Consider the following 16,614-nt stretch of genomic DNA (forward strand, 5'->3'; position numbering starts at 1 on the left):
GAAGAAGAAGAAGAACGCGTCCAATCAATAACGTGACAGCCAGTGTGAGATTTATTGGGGGAGATAAAAGAGACAGCAGGGCATGCTGGGAAAGGCGAGAGCGAGCGCTGCCTCCCGGCAAGCACCGCGCAACACAATTAATCTGCTTGTCAGTGGCGAGAGGCCAATTAATCACGGCCGCCGTCCAAAAGATGCAGCCGCCTTTTCACCGCCATGTAAATGAGCCTCTTACTTTATTAGACCGCGGTCGGAAGCACCGCGGCACCGGCTGATGTCGGCTTGTTAATTAATTGGTGAGGAATCTTTTGACTCCGGAGAGCAAACAAAGGGCAGCGTTTAAAAAAAAAGAAAGAAAAAAAAAGACTCTTGGAGACTTTGCGGGCAGCATCCCGAGCAGAGGCAGAGCGAGGCTGCCCAGCATCGTATCGTATCTGCGTCTGCATCGCAAGCACAGCAGACCTGTTTAGGCCGAGGCTAAATCTGATTCTAAAGGTTCAATTTAGCTATTACCCGCGACGTGGAAATATCAGACGGCAGCCGATTCTGTTTTAATTGCCGCTGTGTGAGGGAACAGAGAGAAATCTGGTCGTCTCCGCGGCCGGATCACCAATAATAATGCGATTATGAACCAATTAGGGAGTGCAAAGAGTTGCCTGTTTCTGCCTTAATATGAGCGCTGGAGTCTGTTTCCTGTTCAGCCCAGCGATTCAAAGAGGCGATTAAGCCTCAGGACCTCCACTTCGATGCATCTTGCGACGGACAGCATTCGGTAGGCGGCACGTCAAACTTTATTTATCTATTTATTTTCTTCTCACAGTGAAACGTCATAGACTGGAGGGCTGTGAACTGGCGAGGGAAGTGACCCAGTTTCATGATTCCTTGCGTGCAGCTGCAAAACATTCTGCTGTTGCCTTCGCTCATCCTGCCGTGCCAGACTCAAACTTCCCTCGGCCTTGAGGATTTGCCCATTTTGGCTGCTGAGGTAGTTTGCAATACAATTTGTATTTAAGGATACATGAGGACTCGCAAATCTTCATGGCAAATAAAGTCTAAGTGCAAAGTGAGGAGTGAGCAAAAACCTAAGAGATTAAGAAGCAAAATCTTAAAGGCAAATTTTAAGGCAAATCCCTCAGTGCCAAGAGGTGCGACGGCCGTGCGACGGCTGTGTGACGGCCGTGCGACGGCCGTGCGAGCGGCGCACTGACCTGGAAGCTGAAGGTCTGGGCGGAGAGGCCGACTTCTCCTCCCCTCACCCTGACCGAGGCCTGGCCGCTCGTCTCTCCCCCGCTGCTCGACGTTTCGCACACAATCCTGCCAGATCAAGACATGAAGAGACTCAAAAAGCTGGAACCAAAAATAACTCACTCACCTTTCACTTCCATCTTTACAGATGTCCAGTGACGATGTAAGAGGGTGAAGGTATCGCAGTGTGGTGATACCTTGGTAGAAGGTGGGCGGTATCACTACTAGGACTTTAACAAGTGAAGTATGTGTTTTATCAAACAAAAAGGCCATCTTGGATTATTATGAAAGTGTCATCAGTCTGTATTAGTTCTAGTCCGGCACTGTTCTGTTGGATTTTCTCTTCTAAGATGTTTTCACATGTCGGATGTAAAACGGAACCTGAAGCTTTTTAAATTTCGCAAACTTTGCGTCTTGGTTCTCAGTTTTGCAACTTGCAGATTTCAGAGTCAGAATTAAAATCCAGAAATGCTTTATTAATCCCGGGGGGAATCCTGTTCAGGCTGTTCTGTGTCGACTGTTTGCAGGGTGGCAAAGCATGATGGGAAGTGCGGATCCTGCTGACGTCCTGACGACTCACCTGGACGAGACTTCGTATCTGCTGTGGATGACGCTGCAGGGGATCCCGGCCACCAGCACTGAGTTCTGGATGTCTTCGGCCCGCTGGCCCAGGTTGGAGCCCGAGATGGTCACGACTGTGCCGCCCTCCACCGGACCAGAAACCGGGTCCAACTAAAAACACGAGAGGGGGGGGGGGAAAGACGGTAAATTCCTGAATTCCTTCTTCTTTTCAAGAATAGGGTATGAGAAAAAAGTTCTTACGAAGTGAATGACTGGCGCGGGGCAGGTGTGCTGGACATCGTCGTCGCAGGAGTCCTGGTAGACGCAGCGGGAGGCGGCCGCAGTGACGTCGGCGGCGCCGCACCAGACGCAGCCGTACTTTGGGTCGGCGGTGCGACATCGGCTGCAGTCCTGCCGCCCCACCGAGCAGTTGAACAGCGTGACTGCGGGCGAGGAGCGCAGAGAGAAAAATTAAATGATCGTCAACCAGATGATGATGCAGGACGCCTGCCCCCTCCCCTCACCCTGTCATCACACACGCACACACACACACACACACACACACACACACAGACACACAACATGGAGCAGCCCCCACCGTACAGATCCTCGGCGCTGTCGATGTGAAACCTGTTCCTCCGCCTCACGTTGATCACAGCCGCATACTCGTCCGTCTGGGCAGAGTAGACGTACTGCAGGGCGAGCAGAGAACCAGAGTCACACCTGCTATGATGATGATGATGATGATGATGGTGATGATGAGGATTTTGAAGATGTGCTCATGTCGTGCACGCTCAGACAGTCCAGTCAAAGCGAAAAGACATTTGCTAGTTTCTCTAATTTCTAATTTTTTTGTTTTTTTTGGACAGGCAGCAGATGCTGCGCCTTGATTGATTTTGATTGATTTTCGCTTTTGTTTGTATCAATTTGTTGGGACAAGGTAGCTGCAGGCTTCATTTAGGATAATTAAATGGCATCGTGAAGAATGTTGTCTTCAACTAGCACCAACAAAGAACAAAAAATAAATAAATAAAAATCTAATGGATTTTTGTTGTAAAGTTCAATTTTTTTAGTTCAATTTTGTCAATGGTCGGAGGTCTAGAGGTAGAATGTCAAATACGGAGGACAAATTTCACATCCTTCGGGATGTGACAATCACTGGGAGTTTAACTTTTTTTTTTTTTCCAAAATTGCTGGACAAGCATTTTAATTTTCACATTCCATACTAGTATTGTAAGTTCTTCAACACATTCTGCCGTTTTGAGCAGACCTGCCCCTACATGCCTCTGATTGGCTAACAGTCCTTGCCTCTACTTGCACACACTTTCGATTCAAGCAGAGAGAAGCTGAACTGCTAGAAGCAATGAGTGGTAGCCAATAAGGGGCATGTAGGGCCAAGGTGTATTGGCCAATCAGTAGAAAGTCTTTGCTGAATCTGTCACAAAATGATGCCTGAGTTTATTCACTGTCATAGATGAATAAATCGTATTTCATTTTTCTAGCTGTGGCCAGTTAAACAGAGAAGCCACAAACTTTGACATCCGCTTCCGTCATTCAATCTGACGATTGATCTGATTCAACATATTAAAATGATAGACTGATGAATAAACAGAAAGTGGTGCCCTGCCTCATTCCTGAGAGACACAGAGACACTTTCTGACCTGGTGCGGTTCACAGGTAATGAGGTAGGACGAGCCTGTAGCGTCCGGCTCCACGGTCGCCTCCACCACCACCGACTGGCGCTCGATGTCCAGCACGCACTCGTAGTCCAGGGTGTCGTCCTGTGTGTGTTTGTTCACAAAAGACACACAAAAGTGACCTGGACTGAGCAAAAAAAAAAAACCCTGCTGGATCACCGCTGAATCGCCGCCGTGGCCTGACGTTACCTGGAAGACGTTGAGGTGCTTCCCCACCAGCGTGACTTTCCGCTCCACGTTGACGGGCAGGAGGGCGGAGTCCTGGACTTTCTCCACGCAGGGACACTCCTGCTGGCACAATGACGTTGGTTAAGGAACGGAAATAAAGCAGGTTACTCCAGCCACTTTTTTCTTTTCATGTCCTAATGACAACGCTGCTGCTCAGACTTCTCTGGCCTTTCGCAAGACCTTTGACCTACAAGTTATCCTTTTTCAGGTCGTTAAAAAACTCAGCGGATTCGTATCTTAGGGCGACACCAAACTATAAAAAGGAAAACAGCAAAGAAAAAAAAAAAGCTGAAACTGACTCCAAAAATAAAACACAAACGACACAACAAAGTGGGAGTAAAAAAATGACATGGATGTGTATTTCTATGGGTCCAATGATGACAATTAGCCTGCGCTAATTGATGAAGAGAGATGGTGTTGGTGGTGGAGAGGGGTTGGAGGTTTGGGGGCGTCTGGCCAATAAGGTTTCAACTTCCTCAGTGACATCAGTCCTGTCGATTGGCAGGTTTTAATATTTGGTTTTATTTTTTATCTTCAGCCTCATATACTGCTACCTATCACCTGCTGAGGGCGCTGTGCTGAATAAATCTCCTCAGCTCATTCCTTCTCGAGGAAGGTGGCGGCCACGTCCCATTTCGTTGGGGGGCAGATTGCAAGCCGAGGACTCGTGCTAAGCTAAGCTAGTTTTCCCCCCCGAGGCTTTGTACTTCAAACTTTCTGAACTCTTCTTCTGCTCCTTCCAGTGCTGCTGATCTTTTACTCCACTATTTGTCTCTGCACTCACCAGAGAATAAGACTCAGCGGCTAAATCTGATTGGACGTCTGCCGCGGGCTCAGAGTCAGCCTCGCCGACCGCTACGGGCGATTGCGTGACGGCGCGCGGACTCTCCGCCGACGGCTCCTCCCACTCCTCCCGCCACACCGACGTGCCGGTGCTCGCCGGGCGAGCCGCCTCCTCGTCGTCCCCCACTGAGACGTCGTCGAAGCCGTAAGGGGCGGAGCTTGCGTCGAAGGCGGAGACGGAAGTCGGAGACTCGGCGGAAGCTAAGGTAGCGCCGTCACTCTCTCCCACAATCCCTTGCGTCGCTTCGTCCTCGGAGGAAAGTCCACCCACGGTGGTTGTAGTGGGGGCGGCGGCATCTGTCGGCGGCTGGGTGAGGAGGGGGGAGGTTGTGATGTCATCGGGGGTTGTTGGGGGTACTGAGAGGTCAGCCGCTGTGGTGGGAGCAGGTGTGGCTGCGGGCGGCGGCTGCTGTGTTGATGCTGTTGTTGTAGGAACTTGAGCAGTAGGTGGTAATGAGGTGGTTTTGCTGGTGGGTGGAGGAGGTGTGAACTGGGTGATGGAGAAGCACCAGTGTGGAAAAGAAAAGCAGGAGGAGGAGGAAGGAGGACAAAGCAAAGTGGGGAAAAGCAAAAAAAAAAAAAGAAAGAAAGAATGAAAACAGATTAAAAAGCAACTCAAGATGATAATAAAGAAATGTAATAAAACATGAGTAAAGCAAATGTGAGTCTACACTATTTTGAAAAGATGAACTTCAAGATTTCTCTTTAATGGAAATGGAAACAGAGATGGACCTTTTGGCACAAAGTCTTGCTTTGCCTTAAAAAAAAAAAAAAAAAAAAAGGCGTGTTGCTGCTGGTTTGTGATCAAAGTTGCAACGGTGATCGGAGAATCGGAGAGTCCCAGCATCCACAAGACAACCTCTTCTTCTTTAATCAGCAGCTCTCCTATATTTCTAACAGCGTGAGTTTTTGGTGCCTTTTCCAGACAGTACAGCGTCATGCCTACTCTAATGTAGAAGTCTTTTTTTTTTTTTTTTTTGATGGAAGGGCTTGTTTATTTCAAAAACAGCTACAGCAACAACAACATTTTGCTTCACAAAATGTTTGCGCCACTGCCTCAAAAATTCAAACTTCAAACAGACCCGAGGCTTTCAGCCGCACGCAGGCAACTGAGACGAATCGTCCCCGAGGACTCACGTTCTGGTTGTAGATGGTGACTCCTTGGCTGCACGTGTGTTTGTGCGTGCACACGTGCTCGTGGATGCACCAGTTGCAGCCCCAGCGACTGCTGACGCACCCTCGGCACCTAGCAACAGCGGGAGGGGGGTGGTGGTGGGGGGGAAACAAACAAAAAATGCAGAATTATTGCAAATTGAAATAAAAACAACAACAACTGTTTTGCGTTTTGTTGGTAACTCACGGCCGGCGTCCCGACAGCTCCTGAACTGAGCTGCAGTTGTAGAAGGTGAATTCCGTCTCTGCCACCGTCACGTTGGAGAAGCGCAGCGACAGAGTCACGACCACAAACTCTGCAACCAGGCCGGAAGCAAACATCAGGGGTGTTTATTCTCCTTGGCATCAATTAACCTCACGTGTCACACATCCCGTTATCCAAATCTGTGTATTTTTCTGGTCAAAATATTTTGGACACGCCTTCTCATGCATGAAGATAAATACAAATTCATTCACAGTGTCGATGCCTTCAGTGAGAATCGACAATATAAACCATCATCAAAATAAAAGAAAAACCATTGAATGTGAAGTTGGGTCCAAACTTTTGATTGTCAGTGTATGTCTGGTAAAAGAGGCAGTAGAAATGACTTGGAATGGACCAACCCGCCCATCAATTGAACCTATCAGATTTTTTAAAAAAGTGGAGGCCAGTGGCCTAGGGGGCATAACACATCGCTACTGGTTTGAACCTTTGATGTCCAGCAGCTAGCAGAGAGCCGCGGTGCTCTGCAGAGTTTGGTTGGTTTGGTTTTTTTTAGCCGCTGCTCCTCCATCCTTGAAAATCACATCGAAGATTTTCAAGATCAGGACTGAAACGTGCAGCGATGAGGGGTCGGCTCATCACAACTCCAATATCTTGACTGCTTGACTGCTGCTTTTTCTGCTGCGGTGAAGTGACACAACCTCGGAGAGTAAAACAAAGAAAGTTGCCCGACTTGAGCGACATGTTCAGAAAACCTACCGTCTCCGTGGCGAATCGGGGGCAGGCTGTCGGCGTCGGGGGTGGGGCAGGACACGCCGGTGCTGGTGAAGGAGGCCGGAGTCTCAGTGTCGTGGAAGTAGCAGGAGTAGGTCTCCGCCTTCTCCAGACTGGGGAGACCTTCCACTGAAACCACAATCTGACAGACAGGAGAAGAACGAGGGCGTCAGGAAGGCAGCAGCAGAAAGAAATAAAGACAGAGACGCACCGCCGCCTGTCCCCTGCCCCCTAGCTAGCGCCGCGGACTCACATCGGTCCTCTCGCCACGGCTGATGTTGTACTGGCTGAGGTGGCGGATTCCCAGGCACTGCTGCGTCTGGTTGAAGCTCCACAGCCACTGGCCCGGCGTGGAGCGCCGCCGGCACTCCCGGCGCTGGCCACAGCTGATGCACGAGGCGGGAAAAAAAGGGTTAGCGTCGGCCGCGCTAGCGCCTAGCGGAGCATTTCCCGGCACGCGAAATGGGTACAACTCACCGTCCTTCCAGGACGCACCACCCGCAGTAGGGGTCTCTGGCCGCCAGGCAGGACTGACAGTCCGGATGTTCTCCGCATTCTGCCACAGGACGCTTCTCCAGCTGAGCAGGAGACAGAAGAGGAGGAGCGGAGTAGCAACCGTTAGCGAGGAGGACGCTGACTATCGTCCACGTGGCTTTCATACGGGAACTGGGGGTGATGAGGTTGATTATTCCTTCACCTCTTATTGTATTTTCACACTGTTTTGGTGGTTAGTCTCCTTTCCTTCTCCTTACACAAACATACAAATTTCTCAAGTCTTGATGTTCTCAGTTCGGACACAGTTCATTCCTATGCTCAAGAGCCCAGATGTTCAGTCTCAAGTTTATTAACAATTAATAGGAGGAACTTATTTCAATACTGTTTTTTTTTTTATAAAACACCTATGTTGTTGATTTATTTTGGTAGCTCCCACAGTCACAGTGTTGGGCTGATGCTGGACTGGCAGATGTGGTTGAAATGCCTTCATCTCTATTCAAAGGCTCCTTCCGACTCACAGACTCCCAGTAACTGTGTCCATCAATCAGCGACTTCACCTCACACTTCAGGGGGAGCGTGCCGGCACAAAGGAGGCCCGTCCGCTACTGATCAATACCATTGTTGCCTCGGCCGCTGCCTACCGCGACCTCTGACCTCGGCGGCCAGCTGGCCTCTCTGAGTGTTTCCTCCTGCGCTCTCGGGCCTGCCTCCTCTTTTTTGTTTTATCCCCTTTATCCGCGAGAGTGACACAGCTTGAGGAAGTGTCACGAGCTCAGAAGACCCCTGACAGACGATAAATCGTCCAGCCGCTGAATGACAGGCGGCCAAATGAGGAGACATCTGGGCCAAAGGCTTTGAATGGAAATGCTGCTTTTGATGCCTCGCAAAACAATTGTCGCAGTTTGTGCACACGACATGATTCGCCGCGTCGCATTTAGGAACATTTAGGAGCAGAATGTTTGTTTTTTGAGCACATACTGTATTTCTGGTCATGACGTAGATGTTGGCTTCACTCTGGTCCAGCAGAAGGTCAGCATTGACGGGCGAGCTGGGCTGGATGGTGGCGTTTGCATATACCTGCACCTTGTCGTCATGGCCCAGATACACCTGGATTACGGGAGCAGATAAAAAAATATATATATATATAGAATAGTTTTCCAACAGTTGTCAACAGCTTGTCAATCAAGTCCAACATTTACTCAGTTCCGATTCAGATTAATTCAATTCTGATAAATTTTTCGCATTAGAATTGTGATTATTTTTGGACATTAGATGTGTGATGAGGACGGCGTTATCTTAATGCCCCCAGCCAGGTGCTGGCTCCGCCCTCCGACCCCAACCTTGCCCACTCCAAAAAAAACGCGGAAGGTCCAGCAAAGCATCAAGTTTCACCAGGAAGCTAAAAACCCCCGGGGGAGGCTGTAAACAGAGGGCTAAAAGTCTGTAACTCTGCAAAATGGAAAAAAAAAAAACTCTTCAAGGTTCCACGTTTCAACGCTCGAACCTGCCAGGCCGAAAAATGAAAGAAAAAACCTCGGTATACGGATATCTTTTTCCCAGCTCGGATGCAAATCAAATCACACTCATGCGCCGCGGTGGGCAGGAGTGGCCGTGAATGCGATTACGGCTCGGTAAAATCTAATAGGCTGCGCAGGACGACACCTCTGGCCCCAGTGATTCCCAGGCCCTCCTCCTCTCACGTTACCTCGTCTTAATGGGATTAGCAGAGGAGGTTTTTTTTTTTTTTTTTTTTTTTTTTTTGCTCGTGCCTCCCTCCATCAGGCCCTCGCTTGATCACTGCGAGCGGGGCGGCATCCCAGCCGGCCCATTAAGAGGATGCACTCAACATGTAATGGCGCGGGAAGGAGCTTAGTAATGGGCGGCGACTAAAGGATGATTCATGCTGCCTGTCATCTCGCACGACTCGTCTTAAAGCTTTGTGTGTCCTGCCAGTTTTCAGAGCTTTGATTGCTTGTTTGTTTTTTGTTTTTTATCTTTTTTCATCTGTGGAGTTTCTTTATTGAAAGATTCACTACATCACAGGGGAAAAAACTTTCTGACGTATTTAGCCCTCTGTTTGCAGCCTTCTGCTAAAAGTGCTAGTTTTTAGCCTCGCGCTCTAACTGATGCCGGAGCTCACGCTCGTTTGGAATGAGAGTGAATGGCAGAGCCGAAATCAGGGTGATGTCACTGACCTGGAAGTTTTCCAGAATTGAGCGGAGATGCAGAGAAGGCGGAGCCAGAAAAAAAGAAGTCAACTATGGACGAGTTTCATTTGTTACAGAGTTTGCTGCCAGGCTACGGGTTATACAGTTTATTGTTGGGAAACATTGGTAAATTCATTTGTACATGTTGTAGGACTTTTAATTCCTATGATACTCAAACTCAAACTGACGTATGAGAAACATTCAAAATAAAAAATCCAAATCAAAAATGCCAACATGCTGCTTCATAGAAACAGAGTAAAAACACAAAAAAAGAAAAGCTAGAAATCTTGAATCTCAAATCAGAGAAGAATCAGAAGAAATGTGAGTTAACAATCCAAGTCCCATCACAAGACTTTCGGTCCGAGGCAAACCAATAAAAGACGCTGCATCAGAAACTCGCACGTCACGTCTTGTCTTGAAACGAGTCAACACGCAAGAGCCCGCAGGTTTCGCTGAAACTCAACAAACAGGACACAACTTGTGGACGCGAAGGCGGGAGGATTTTCACTCTGGCTCGACTGGCCCATTTTTACCCTTTGGCCTCCTGGCGCTGGCGTCGGTCGGCGTCCACGGCACAATTAGCGCGCAAGCCACGACACACAAACTGCCGTTCAGTGATTTGGAATGGAGCAGAGTCGCTTTGTTTGTTCTCAGTCAAGCGATGGGCTTCATCTCAAGCCCATATAAGTCAAAACTGTTTGAAAACAAATAGCCATCGACCCTGTCTCTCTCTTTCCTTCTGTCTCGCTCTCTCTGTGTCTCCTCCACACACTCACACACACGCACACACATATGCGGATGCTGTGGAATTTGTCCTGCTGCGATGCCGTAATCCAGTTACAATAGCTTCAATTCATATGACCGCATGGAGCGCCGCTTTGATCTTCTACCTTGAAGCACCATGTCAGACGGCGTGTCTCGCTCTGAGCCCTCACACACACACACACACACACACACACACACACACACACACAGCAGCAGCAGCAGAAGCAGAACAGACCCGCCAGTGCAGAACCTCACAAAAGAAGTATGTCTACAATCCCCTTTCTCACAGCGAACTCTCTCAGTCAGGAAAAATAATGCGTTAAAAAAAAAAAATCTCCTTTTCCTGCCATTATTAATACATTCTTTCATACACTCATAAAAACACAAACTCGATCGCAAATGCCAACAATCACTTCTGCGGTCGAGGGGAGGAGAAAACGTGGGATCAGAGCGGATGCCTGCTCTGTGTCTTCTGGAGAGACCACAAACGCGGCTGGAATGGTGGGAATTTTCTGAGATGATGTAGACGTTTAGGGGAAGAGATTTAAGAAGGGAACAAAAAAAAACAAACGCCTGGTTAAGAGAGTTGCTCGCAGTGTGAGACGCTTTGGTTTTGGTTGGCGGGGGCATAAAGAGGCCGCAAATCAGGGCAGAGCCATGGGGATTGCACCGCCAAGGAGGGCTTGGTGGAAGGTGAAGAAACAGCCTTGATGTGGGATCGGCCAATAAAGTCGGCGGATGAGGTGATCCGTGTTGTACAAGCAGGCGGCTGTAGGGCGTCGCCCTGCGTTCACCTCTGCGTGCTCACGCAGGCTCGCAGGGCTCGGCAACGGAAACGCCCACAAGGCAGAAGGGCTGCGGGGGTGGGGGGAGCGTGGGCGGAGCAAACCTTGTGCAGAGTCCCTTTGGAGTCTCCCAGGAAGGCGATGCTGTGGCCCTCGCGGACGCTGATGGCCACGGCGGTGAGGCGAGCAGCCGAATGTTCCCACGCGGCCTTCGCTTCCAGCGGCGTCCGGCTGGCCATCGGACTGGGGGTGTGGTCAGAGCCGCAGGGGTACGCGTTCACCGTGTTCTGTGCAGGGGGAACCACAGCGGAGAGGCCGGTCAGCTCCGTCCAGCGTGACAGGAAGTCACTCAAAGAAACACGAGAAAATCCGGTAAAGTTTGAAAATAAAAGCCATCTTCAAAATGAAATACTGCGATTGAGTGCGATCGAGAGAGATTGAAACCAAGCACGCACACAAAACAGATCAACAGAGTGGGCTGGCTATGGTGCTTCCGCATCTGTTGTGATAGATAGATAGATAGATAGATAGATAGATAATTACTTTATTCATCCCAAAGGGAAATTCACGTATTCAGCTTTTGTCCCTTTTACTAACCCATAGCCGGCTCTGGGCAATTTCTGCTAAGAAATACTTTACTTAATGGAGTTAAAACTGCCTTGAAATGCAAAATAACTGAATTTTATACATGCAATTCAAAAAAAATTAATCACAGTTAACTATAAAGATTCTGTGATTAATTGTGATTAAAAAAAATAATTGTTTAACAGCCCTTACATATATATAAATATATATATATATATATATATATATATATATATATATATATATATACATGTATACATATATATATATATATATATATATATATATATATATGCAAAACATTTTTACTTTTTATCCTTTTTGGTTTATTTGTTGTTCTTAACAAGTCCGTCTTCTAATCTGAAGACACGTTTGGCTTTGAATCCTCTTAATTCGCTGTGAGAGGATTGCCGTTCAGAGTAAAGCTAGCATAGCAAAGCTGCTCTGGCTCGGCCCAAAAACAGTCCTGCTTTCCAGTAAAAGTCTTCCAGCTCTGGCTTCAAATAATTGGAGGAGGAGGAAGTGGAATTGTGTGGATTTTTTCTTTTTGTAAGTCTCCAGGGTTAATAAAAACAAAACCGAAACAGCATTATCATGTTGGAGAGAAGGCAGTGATCACTATCTTCCTGCCATTTCCTCTTATCATCTTCAGCTGTCTTTCATCAAAAAACTTCTTTACATTGTTTTTGTTTCCCTCGATACCCAACCTACTCAACTGAAGCCTCCCACCCTAATTTGTCCACTTATGCCGCGGCATTTAAAAGAAGCGCTCGCTTGTCGGAGCTCGTTAAATCAGAGACGCGGCCGAATCGGATTTTGCTCGGTTTACCGAACGCCTAACGATGCTGTTAAATGGCCCCGAGAGCGTAGCAGGACCGAAGGCAGCCTCCGCTGCACCTGGGTGCTCCACTGGGAGGCGGCCAAAACGTTCTCCCGGGGGGGGGGGGGGGGGGGGGGGCGGGGCGAAACGAGGAGGGCCGCTTCCTCTCGTTACTCCGGTGAATCTCAGCAATTTAGTCAATTGTCGTGACTTTGCGATCCCCACTTTCCGTTTCAGCGTTTCGTGAACGGCAGAGCGGAAAAAACAATCCAGCCCTAATTGAATCAGTTTCATATATGGGACGGGATGAAAGCAGTTTATATGGAGTCTTTCATCATGTTTTGAGATGGTGTCTGAAGTATTGTAGTATTGTAAGTATGACTGACATGTTATGATATGAGGTGTGAAACATTTGTTCGCTCCAACTCAGAGGTGTAAAGCCCACGGATCAAGTGCCTCAGCCCGACCAGTTGGTGAAGAATAAGCATTGTTTCTTTATGTATGAGGGCTACCCCACAGATCTTATGTGCGAAGAAACTGGAGTCATCACTGCATCAGAGAAAGCGCATCGGGGATGAAAGTGGTTTGTATGGAGTATTGGTCTAAGTGTGTTTTGAATTTCCTCCTTTCGGGGAGAAGACCAAACAAGCTCCATGTGGACAGTGCATCCTCACCACGGACAGGTTGGCGCAGCTGGACTTGACCTCGTACTCTATGTAGGCCACCTCCCCGACGCCCTCCACACGGCCTTCCTGGGTGTAGCAGAGGTCGCGAGTGGTGTTGATGTGCTTGTCCAACTCATGTAGCCGGTAGACGCACAGGGCCGAGTGGTCCAGCGGCGAGGCGTCGGAAGGGGCCAGGCTGCTGGAGAAGACCCCGAAGAGGTTCTCGTCTTCCCCGCCTGCGCCTTGTCCCACCTGTTTTGGACAGAGAAGCGAGGCGAAGAATAAGTCAAAGACAAGCAGCTGCTTCGGCGGCGAACGGAGGGTCCGTTTTGAGACGCACCTGGGCGGCCTGGAGCAGCGTGTAAGCCCTGCGAGGGGCCGAGGTCGACCGACAAGCCAGAGGAACCTCCACGTAGGAGTAGTAGGCGCTGTCGTCGAGGCATACGCGGGCGGCGTAGGTGCGGTACTCCCTGGTTTTGAGGTCTAGTCGGTAAAACAGGAAGTAGACAAAGGCACGGCGCCTGAAGGAGGCGACAAAGTGGTGGTCGTACTCCGCCAGGCGGCCCGCCACCGCCAGCTTTGCCGTCTCCTCGTAGGAGAAGACGGGCTGCGACGAGAGGTGGCGGGTGGATATGGGCGGGTAGTTGGCGGTGTAGCCACCGGCGGTGTAGCCCCTGCCCACGTACATCACTGTCCGGCCGCCGCCGCTGCCTGGCAGCTCCACCACCAGGCCCACCGTGGAGACGGCGGCGTCGTTGGCCGCCACGTACTGCGTGTCCACGGGCCTCTCGGTGGAGACAAGCACCTTCTTGATGGAGGCCAGGCTGCGCTTCTGGCAGGTGCCCTGGTGGATGCTGCTGCAGGTGATCAGCTGGGAGGCCTTGGGGTCGACCAGCAGCAGCTTGTTGTGGTTGCTGGTGGGCCTGGCGTGCGGACAGTTGGACTCGGTGACCGGCGGGATGCAGCTCTTGGCGTCGCTGACGGGGCCGGTGGTCTCCTCCTGCTCCAGCCGCAGCCCGTCGGCTCCGTCCAGCTGGAAGAGGTGGTCCCTGGCCCCCACATAGACCGTGTCCACCGAGGGGTCCGGGTGCAGGGCCATGTGCTGGAAGTCAGTGTCATTGCGCGAGAAGCGGGGGTAGGAGCGGCCTTGGGCGGCGGCGGCGGCGGTGGCGAGGAGAAGGAGGAGGATGAAGAGCGGGGTGGAGTTCAGAGCCTTCCCATGAAGCATGGCAAAAGATTCTGGTAGGGGGGGTACAGGACACAAGCACAACGTCCAAATGTCAAGTATCCTCATTGTTTCTGTGGCCAGGAAATTGGTGACTTGAACAATTACACACTGCATTATCCAAGAGGTTATGTTTGAAAGCACGTGAGTGTGCAATCACCAATCAGTGAAGCATCCAAGAGTGCTTGGACGAAGTCCTTGGTGTTTTTCTTTCTGATTTTGTATAAAATCATTTGCTGTATAAAAATGAAATTCCCATTTGCGACACATATACCATATGTGGTACATATGGTACTCAAAATTAGTGCCGAAAACCACTGGGGTTGGGTAGAGCCGGCCATTTTTTCAAAGAGGAGTGATGCTAACGCAGGCTGTGTTTCTTTTACTTGTTGCAGCTCACTGAATTTTACAAAAAAAAGAAAAAAAAAGAAAAGGCAGACGGCTGCACTGTGCCCTTAGAGTGATTTTAAAACAAGATAATATTAAATGGTCGCTGGGATGGGCAATGTCACTTGTCAAGATGGATCAATCCTGGCGATGTTAAACACTTCCTCTCTGGGCCAAACTACTTTTCCTATTACACGGTTGATTTACGCAGACGTTTGACTCCTGAAAAAAAGACCCAAAACCGCTCCTTACCACCGAGTTTCTCTCTGTAAGCTGAAGACTTCCTCCTCCCGATCACCTGGAATCATAGCCCATCGCGTTCAGGTTTCTGCAGGCAACACCGGGTCTCTCTGTAAATGACGCGAGATCACAGACAGACAGACAGACAGACAGACAGAGGGACAGACAGTCACAGTTTACGACAAGAGCGCGGGTGGTGGCGACTTAACGTGCACGGGCGATGCATTATTGAAGCCAGAAACGACCGGCTGCCACAAGCCACAAAAAAAAAAAAGAAGGGAAAAACGTGAAGGACAACAGCTCTCATCTCTCATCGGCACAGCCGTCACTCAACACCTCCGAGGAGGAGAGTGGTTTGCGGACACTGAGAGCCTTCGCATTATAGACAGAAAAAAAAAAAAAAAAGAAAAAACGGCCTTTAATTATTGAACAGGCTCCTCTGAACTTTCTCTGACCCCCCGCGCAGGCAGGTCGCGCGCAAAAAAAGAAAGGACTGCCGTGTGCCTTTATGTCTCAGCTGGGCACCTTTTATTTATTTTTTTGCCGACAGAGAGCCTTAAAAGCCAAACATCAAGAGGATTAATTCAACTTTAAACTGGGCGGCAGCAGCTATATTATCCATGCCCTTGGCTGACTTTGCATAACGGAGACATAATGGAAAACAACACAACAACAACGACAACTACAACTAGTGCAGTTCTTGACAGACAGGCGCACGTGTGCAAAACGACGGGCAGTGTGGGAACACGGCAGAGACATTATTAGACATGCAGCGCCATCTCACCTTGCTGTCCACCCCCTGGAGCTGCAGCCGGGGACAAAGAGGAAGGAGGGTAGGGCGTGTGTGCCTGTGTGCCTGTGTGTGTGTGTGTGTGTGTGTGTGTGTGTGTGTGGCAGGTGCATGCGCCTCGGTGCGAGTCTGGTAAGTGGGAAGAGTCTCGGACGTCCTCCTCACTTATTCATGAGCCGACTAAGAAGTGTAATAAGTAAGAGCGGCCACGCCCACCATCAGAGGATTTGCCCACGGCCCGTGCGTGTGCGTTCCTGCGCGCGTGTGTGTGTGTGAGTGAGTGTCAAAAGGGGCGTGGCCATCACAGTCTGTTAAACAGGGCTGAAAATGCAGCCGGGTCCTGTGAGACAGCGGCGGCAGGGATTGCCTTTATGAAATATACATGTAAAACAAACTCCTCCTGTGTGCCTCATGTTTTATGGAGGCGGAATTGAGGCGGCAGCAGCTCTCGGTTTCATGTTCCCGGCACGGTCCGTCGGTCGAGAGCTTCTTTTCTCTCTCTCTCTCTCTCTCTCTCTCTCTCTCTCTTTCTCTCTCTCTCTCCCTCTCTCTCTCCCTCTCTCTCTCTCGACGACCACTTTGGGGCGCAAGGTAAATCTTAAGAGCCGCGCACTCTCTCTTAGACGGCATGATATGATTTACAGACTTGCAAGACTTCTCCGTGCGAGAGCCTTTTCCTGTCCTCCTTCCTCCTCCTCCTCCTCCTCCTCATCTAAGGATAAATAAATAGATGACGGATGGAATGTTACACAAATCCATGACACTCATCCCATCAATCTGTGAGATGGTTTGAAGGGGTCGGGAGGGCTCAAAGTTGGAAAAATTAACAATCTACAAAATGTTTTTTTTTTTTTCGTTCCTTCACTTCAGCCCGGTGGATAATGAGCCCCTGGAGCAACCTGCGCTCCCGGGCAGGCGTCCTCACCTGCA

At 49.6% G+C, this 16,614-nt stretch overlaps 1 protein-coding gene across 2 annotated transcripts in view; it reads right to left on the bottom strand.

Annotated features, from left to right (window-relative positions):
• Window positions 1-16,614, bottom strand: part of plxnb1a (plexin b1a) — a 46,978-nt gene that overhangs the window by 10,442 nt on the left and 19,922 nt on the right. The window contains exons 2-18 of one of the 2 annotated variants that reach the window (XM_076026620.1): window positions 14,907-15,004; window positions 13,383-14,281; window positions 13,052-13,294; window positions 11,077-11,259; window positions 8,194-8,322; window positions 7,198-7,298; window positions 6,974-7,106; window positions 6,706-6,862; window positions 5,932-6,040; window positions 5,709-5,817; window positions 4,513-5,061; window positions 3,690-3,788; window positions 3,465-3,584; window positions 2,402-2,495; window positions 2,065-2,246; window positions 1,823-1,974; window positions 1,206-1,311 (exon numbers count right to left, since the gene is read on the bottom strand). In XM_076026620.1, the coding sequence (XP_075882735.1) occupies window positions 1,206-1,311; window positions 1,823-1,974; window positions 2,065-2,246; window positions 2,402-2,495; window positions 3,465-3,584; window positions 3,690-3,788; window positions 4,513-5,061; window positions 5,709-5,817; window positions 5,932-6,040; window positions 6,706-6,862; window positions 6,974-7,106; window positions 7,198-7,298; window positions 8,194-8,322; window positions 11,077-11,259; window positions 13,052-13,294; window positions 13,383-14,270 (3,354 nt within the window). In that variant the 5' untranslated portion in view covers window positions 14,271-14,281; window positions 14,907-15,004. The remainder of the gene's footprint in view (window positions 1-1,205; window positions 1,312-1,822; window positions 1,975-2,064; window positions 2,247-2,401; window positions 2,496-3,464; window positions 3,585-3,689; window positions 3,789-4,512; window positions 5,062-5,708; window positions 5,818-5,931; window positions 6,041-6,705; window positions 6,863-6,973; window positions 7,107-7,197; window positions 7,299-8,193; window positions 8,323-11,076; window positions 11,260-13,051; window positions 13,295-13,382; window positions 14,282-14,906; window positions 15,005-16,614) is intronic. The other variant, XM_076026621.1, reaches the window with a different exon arrangement.

The sequence above is a fragment of the Nelusetta ayraudi genome, unplaced genomic scaffold, assembly GCF_046127955.1.
Source record: "Nelusetta ayraudi isolate G7.1 ecotype Tasmania unplaced genomic scaffold, CSIRO-AGI_Nayr_v1 ptg000019l, whole genome shotgun sequence".
NCBI lineage: Eukaryota > Metazoa > Chordata > Actinopteri > Tetraodontiformes > Monacanthidae > Nelusetta > Nelusetta ayraudi.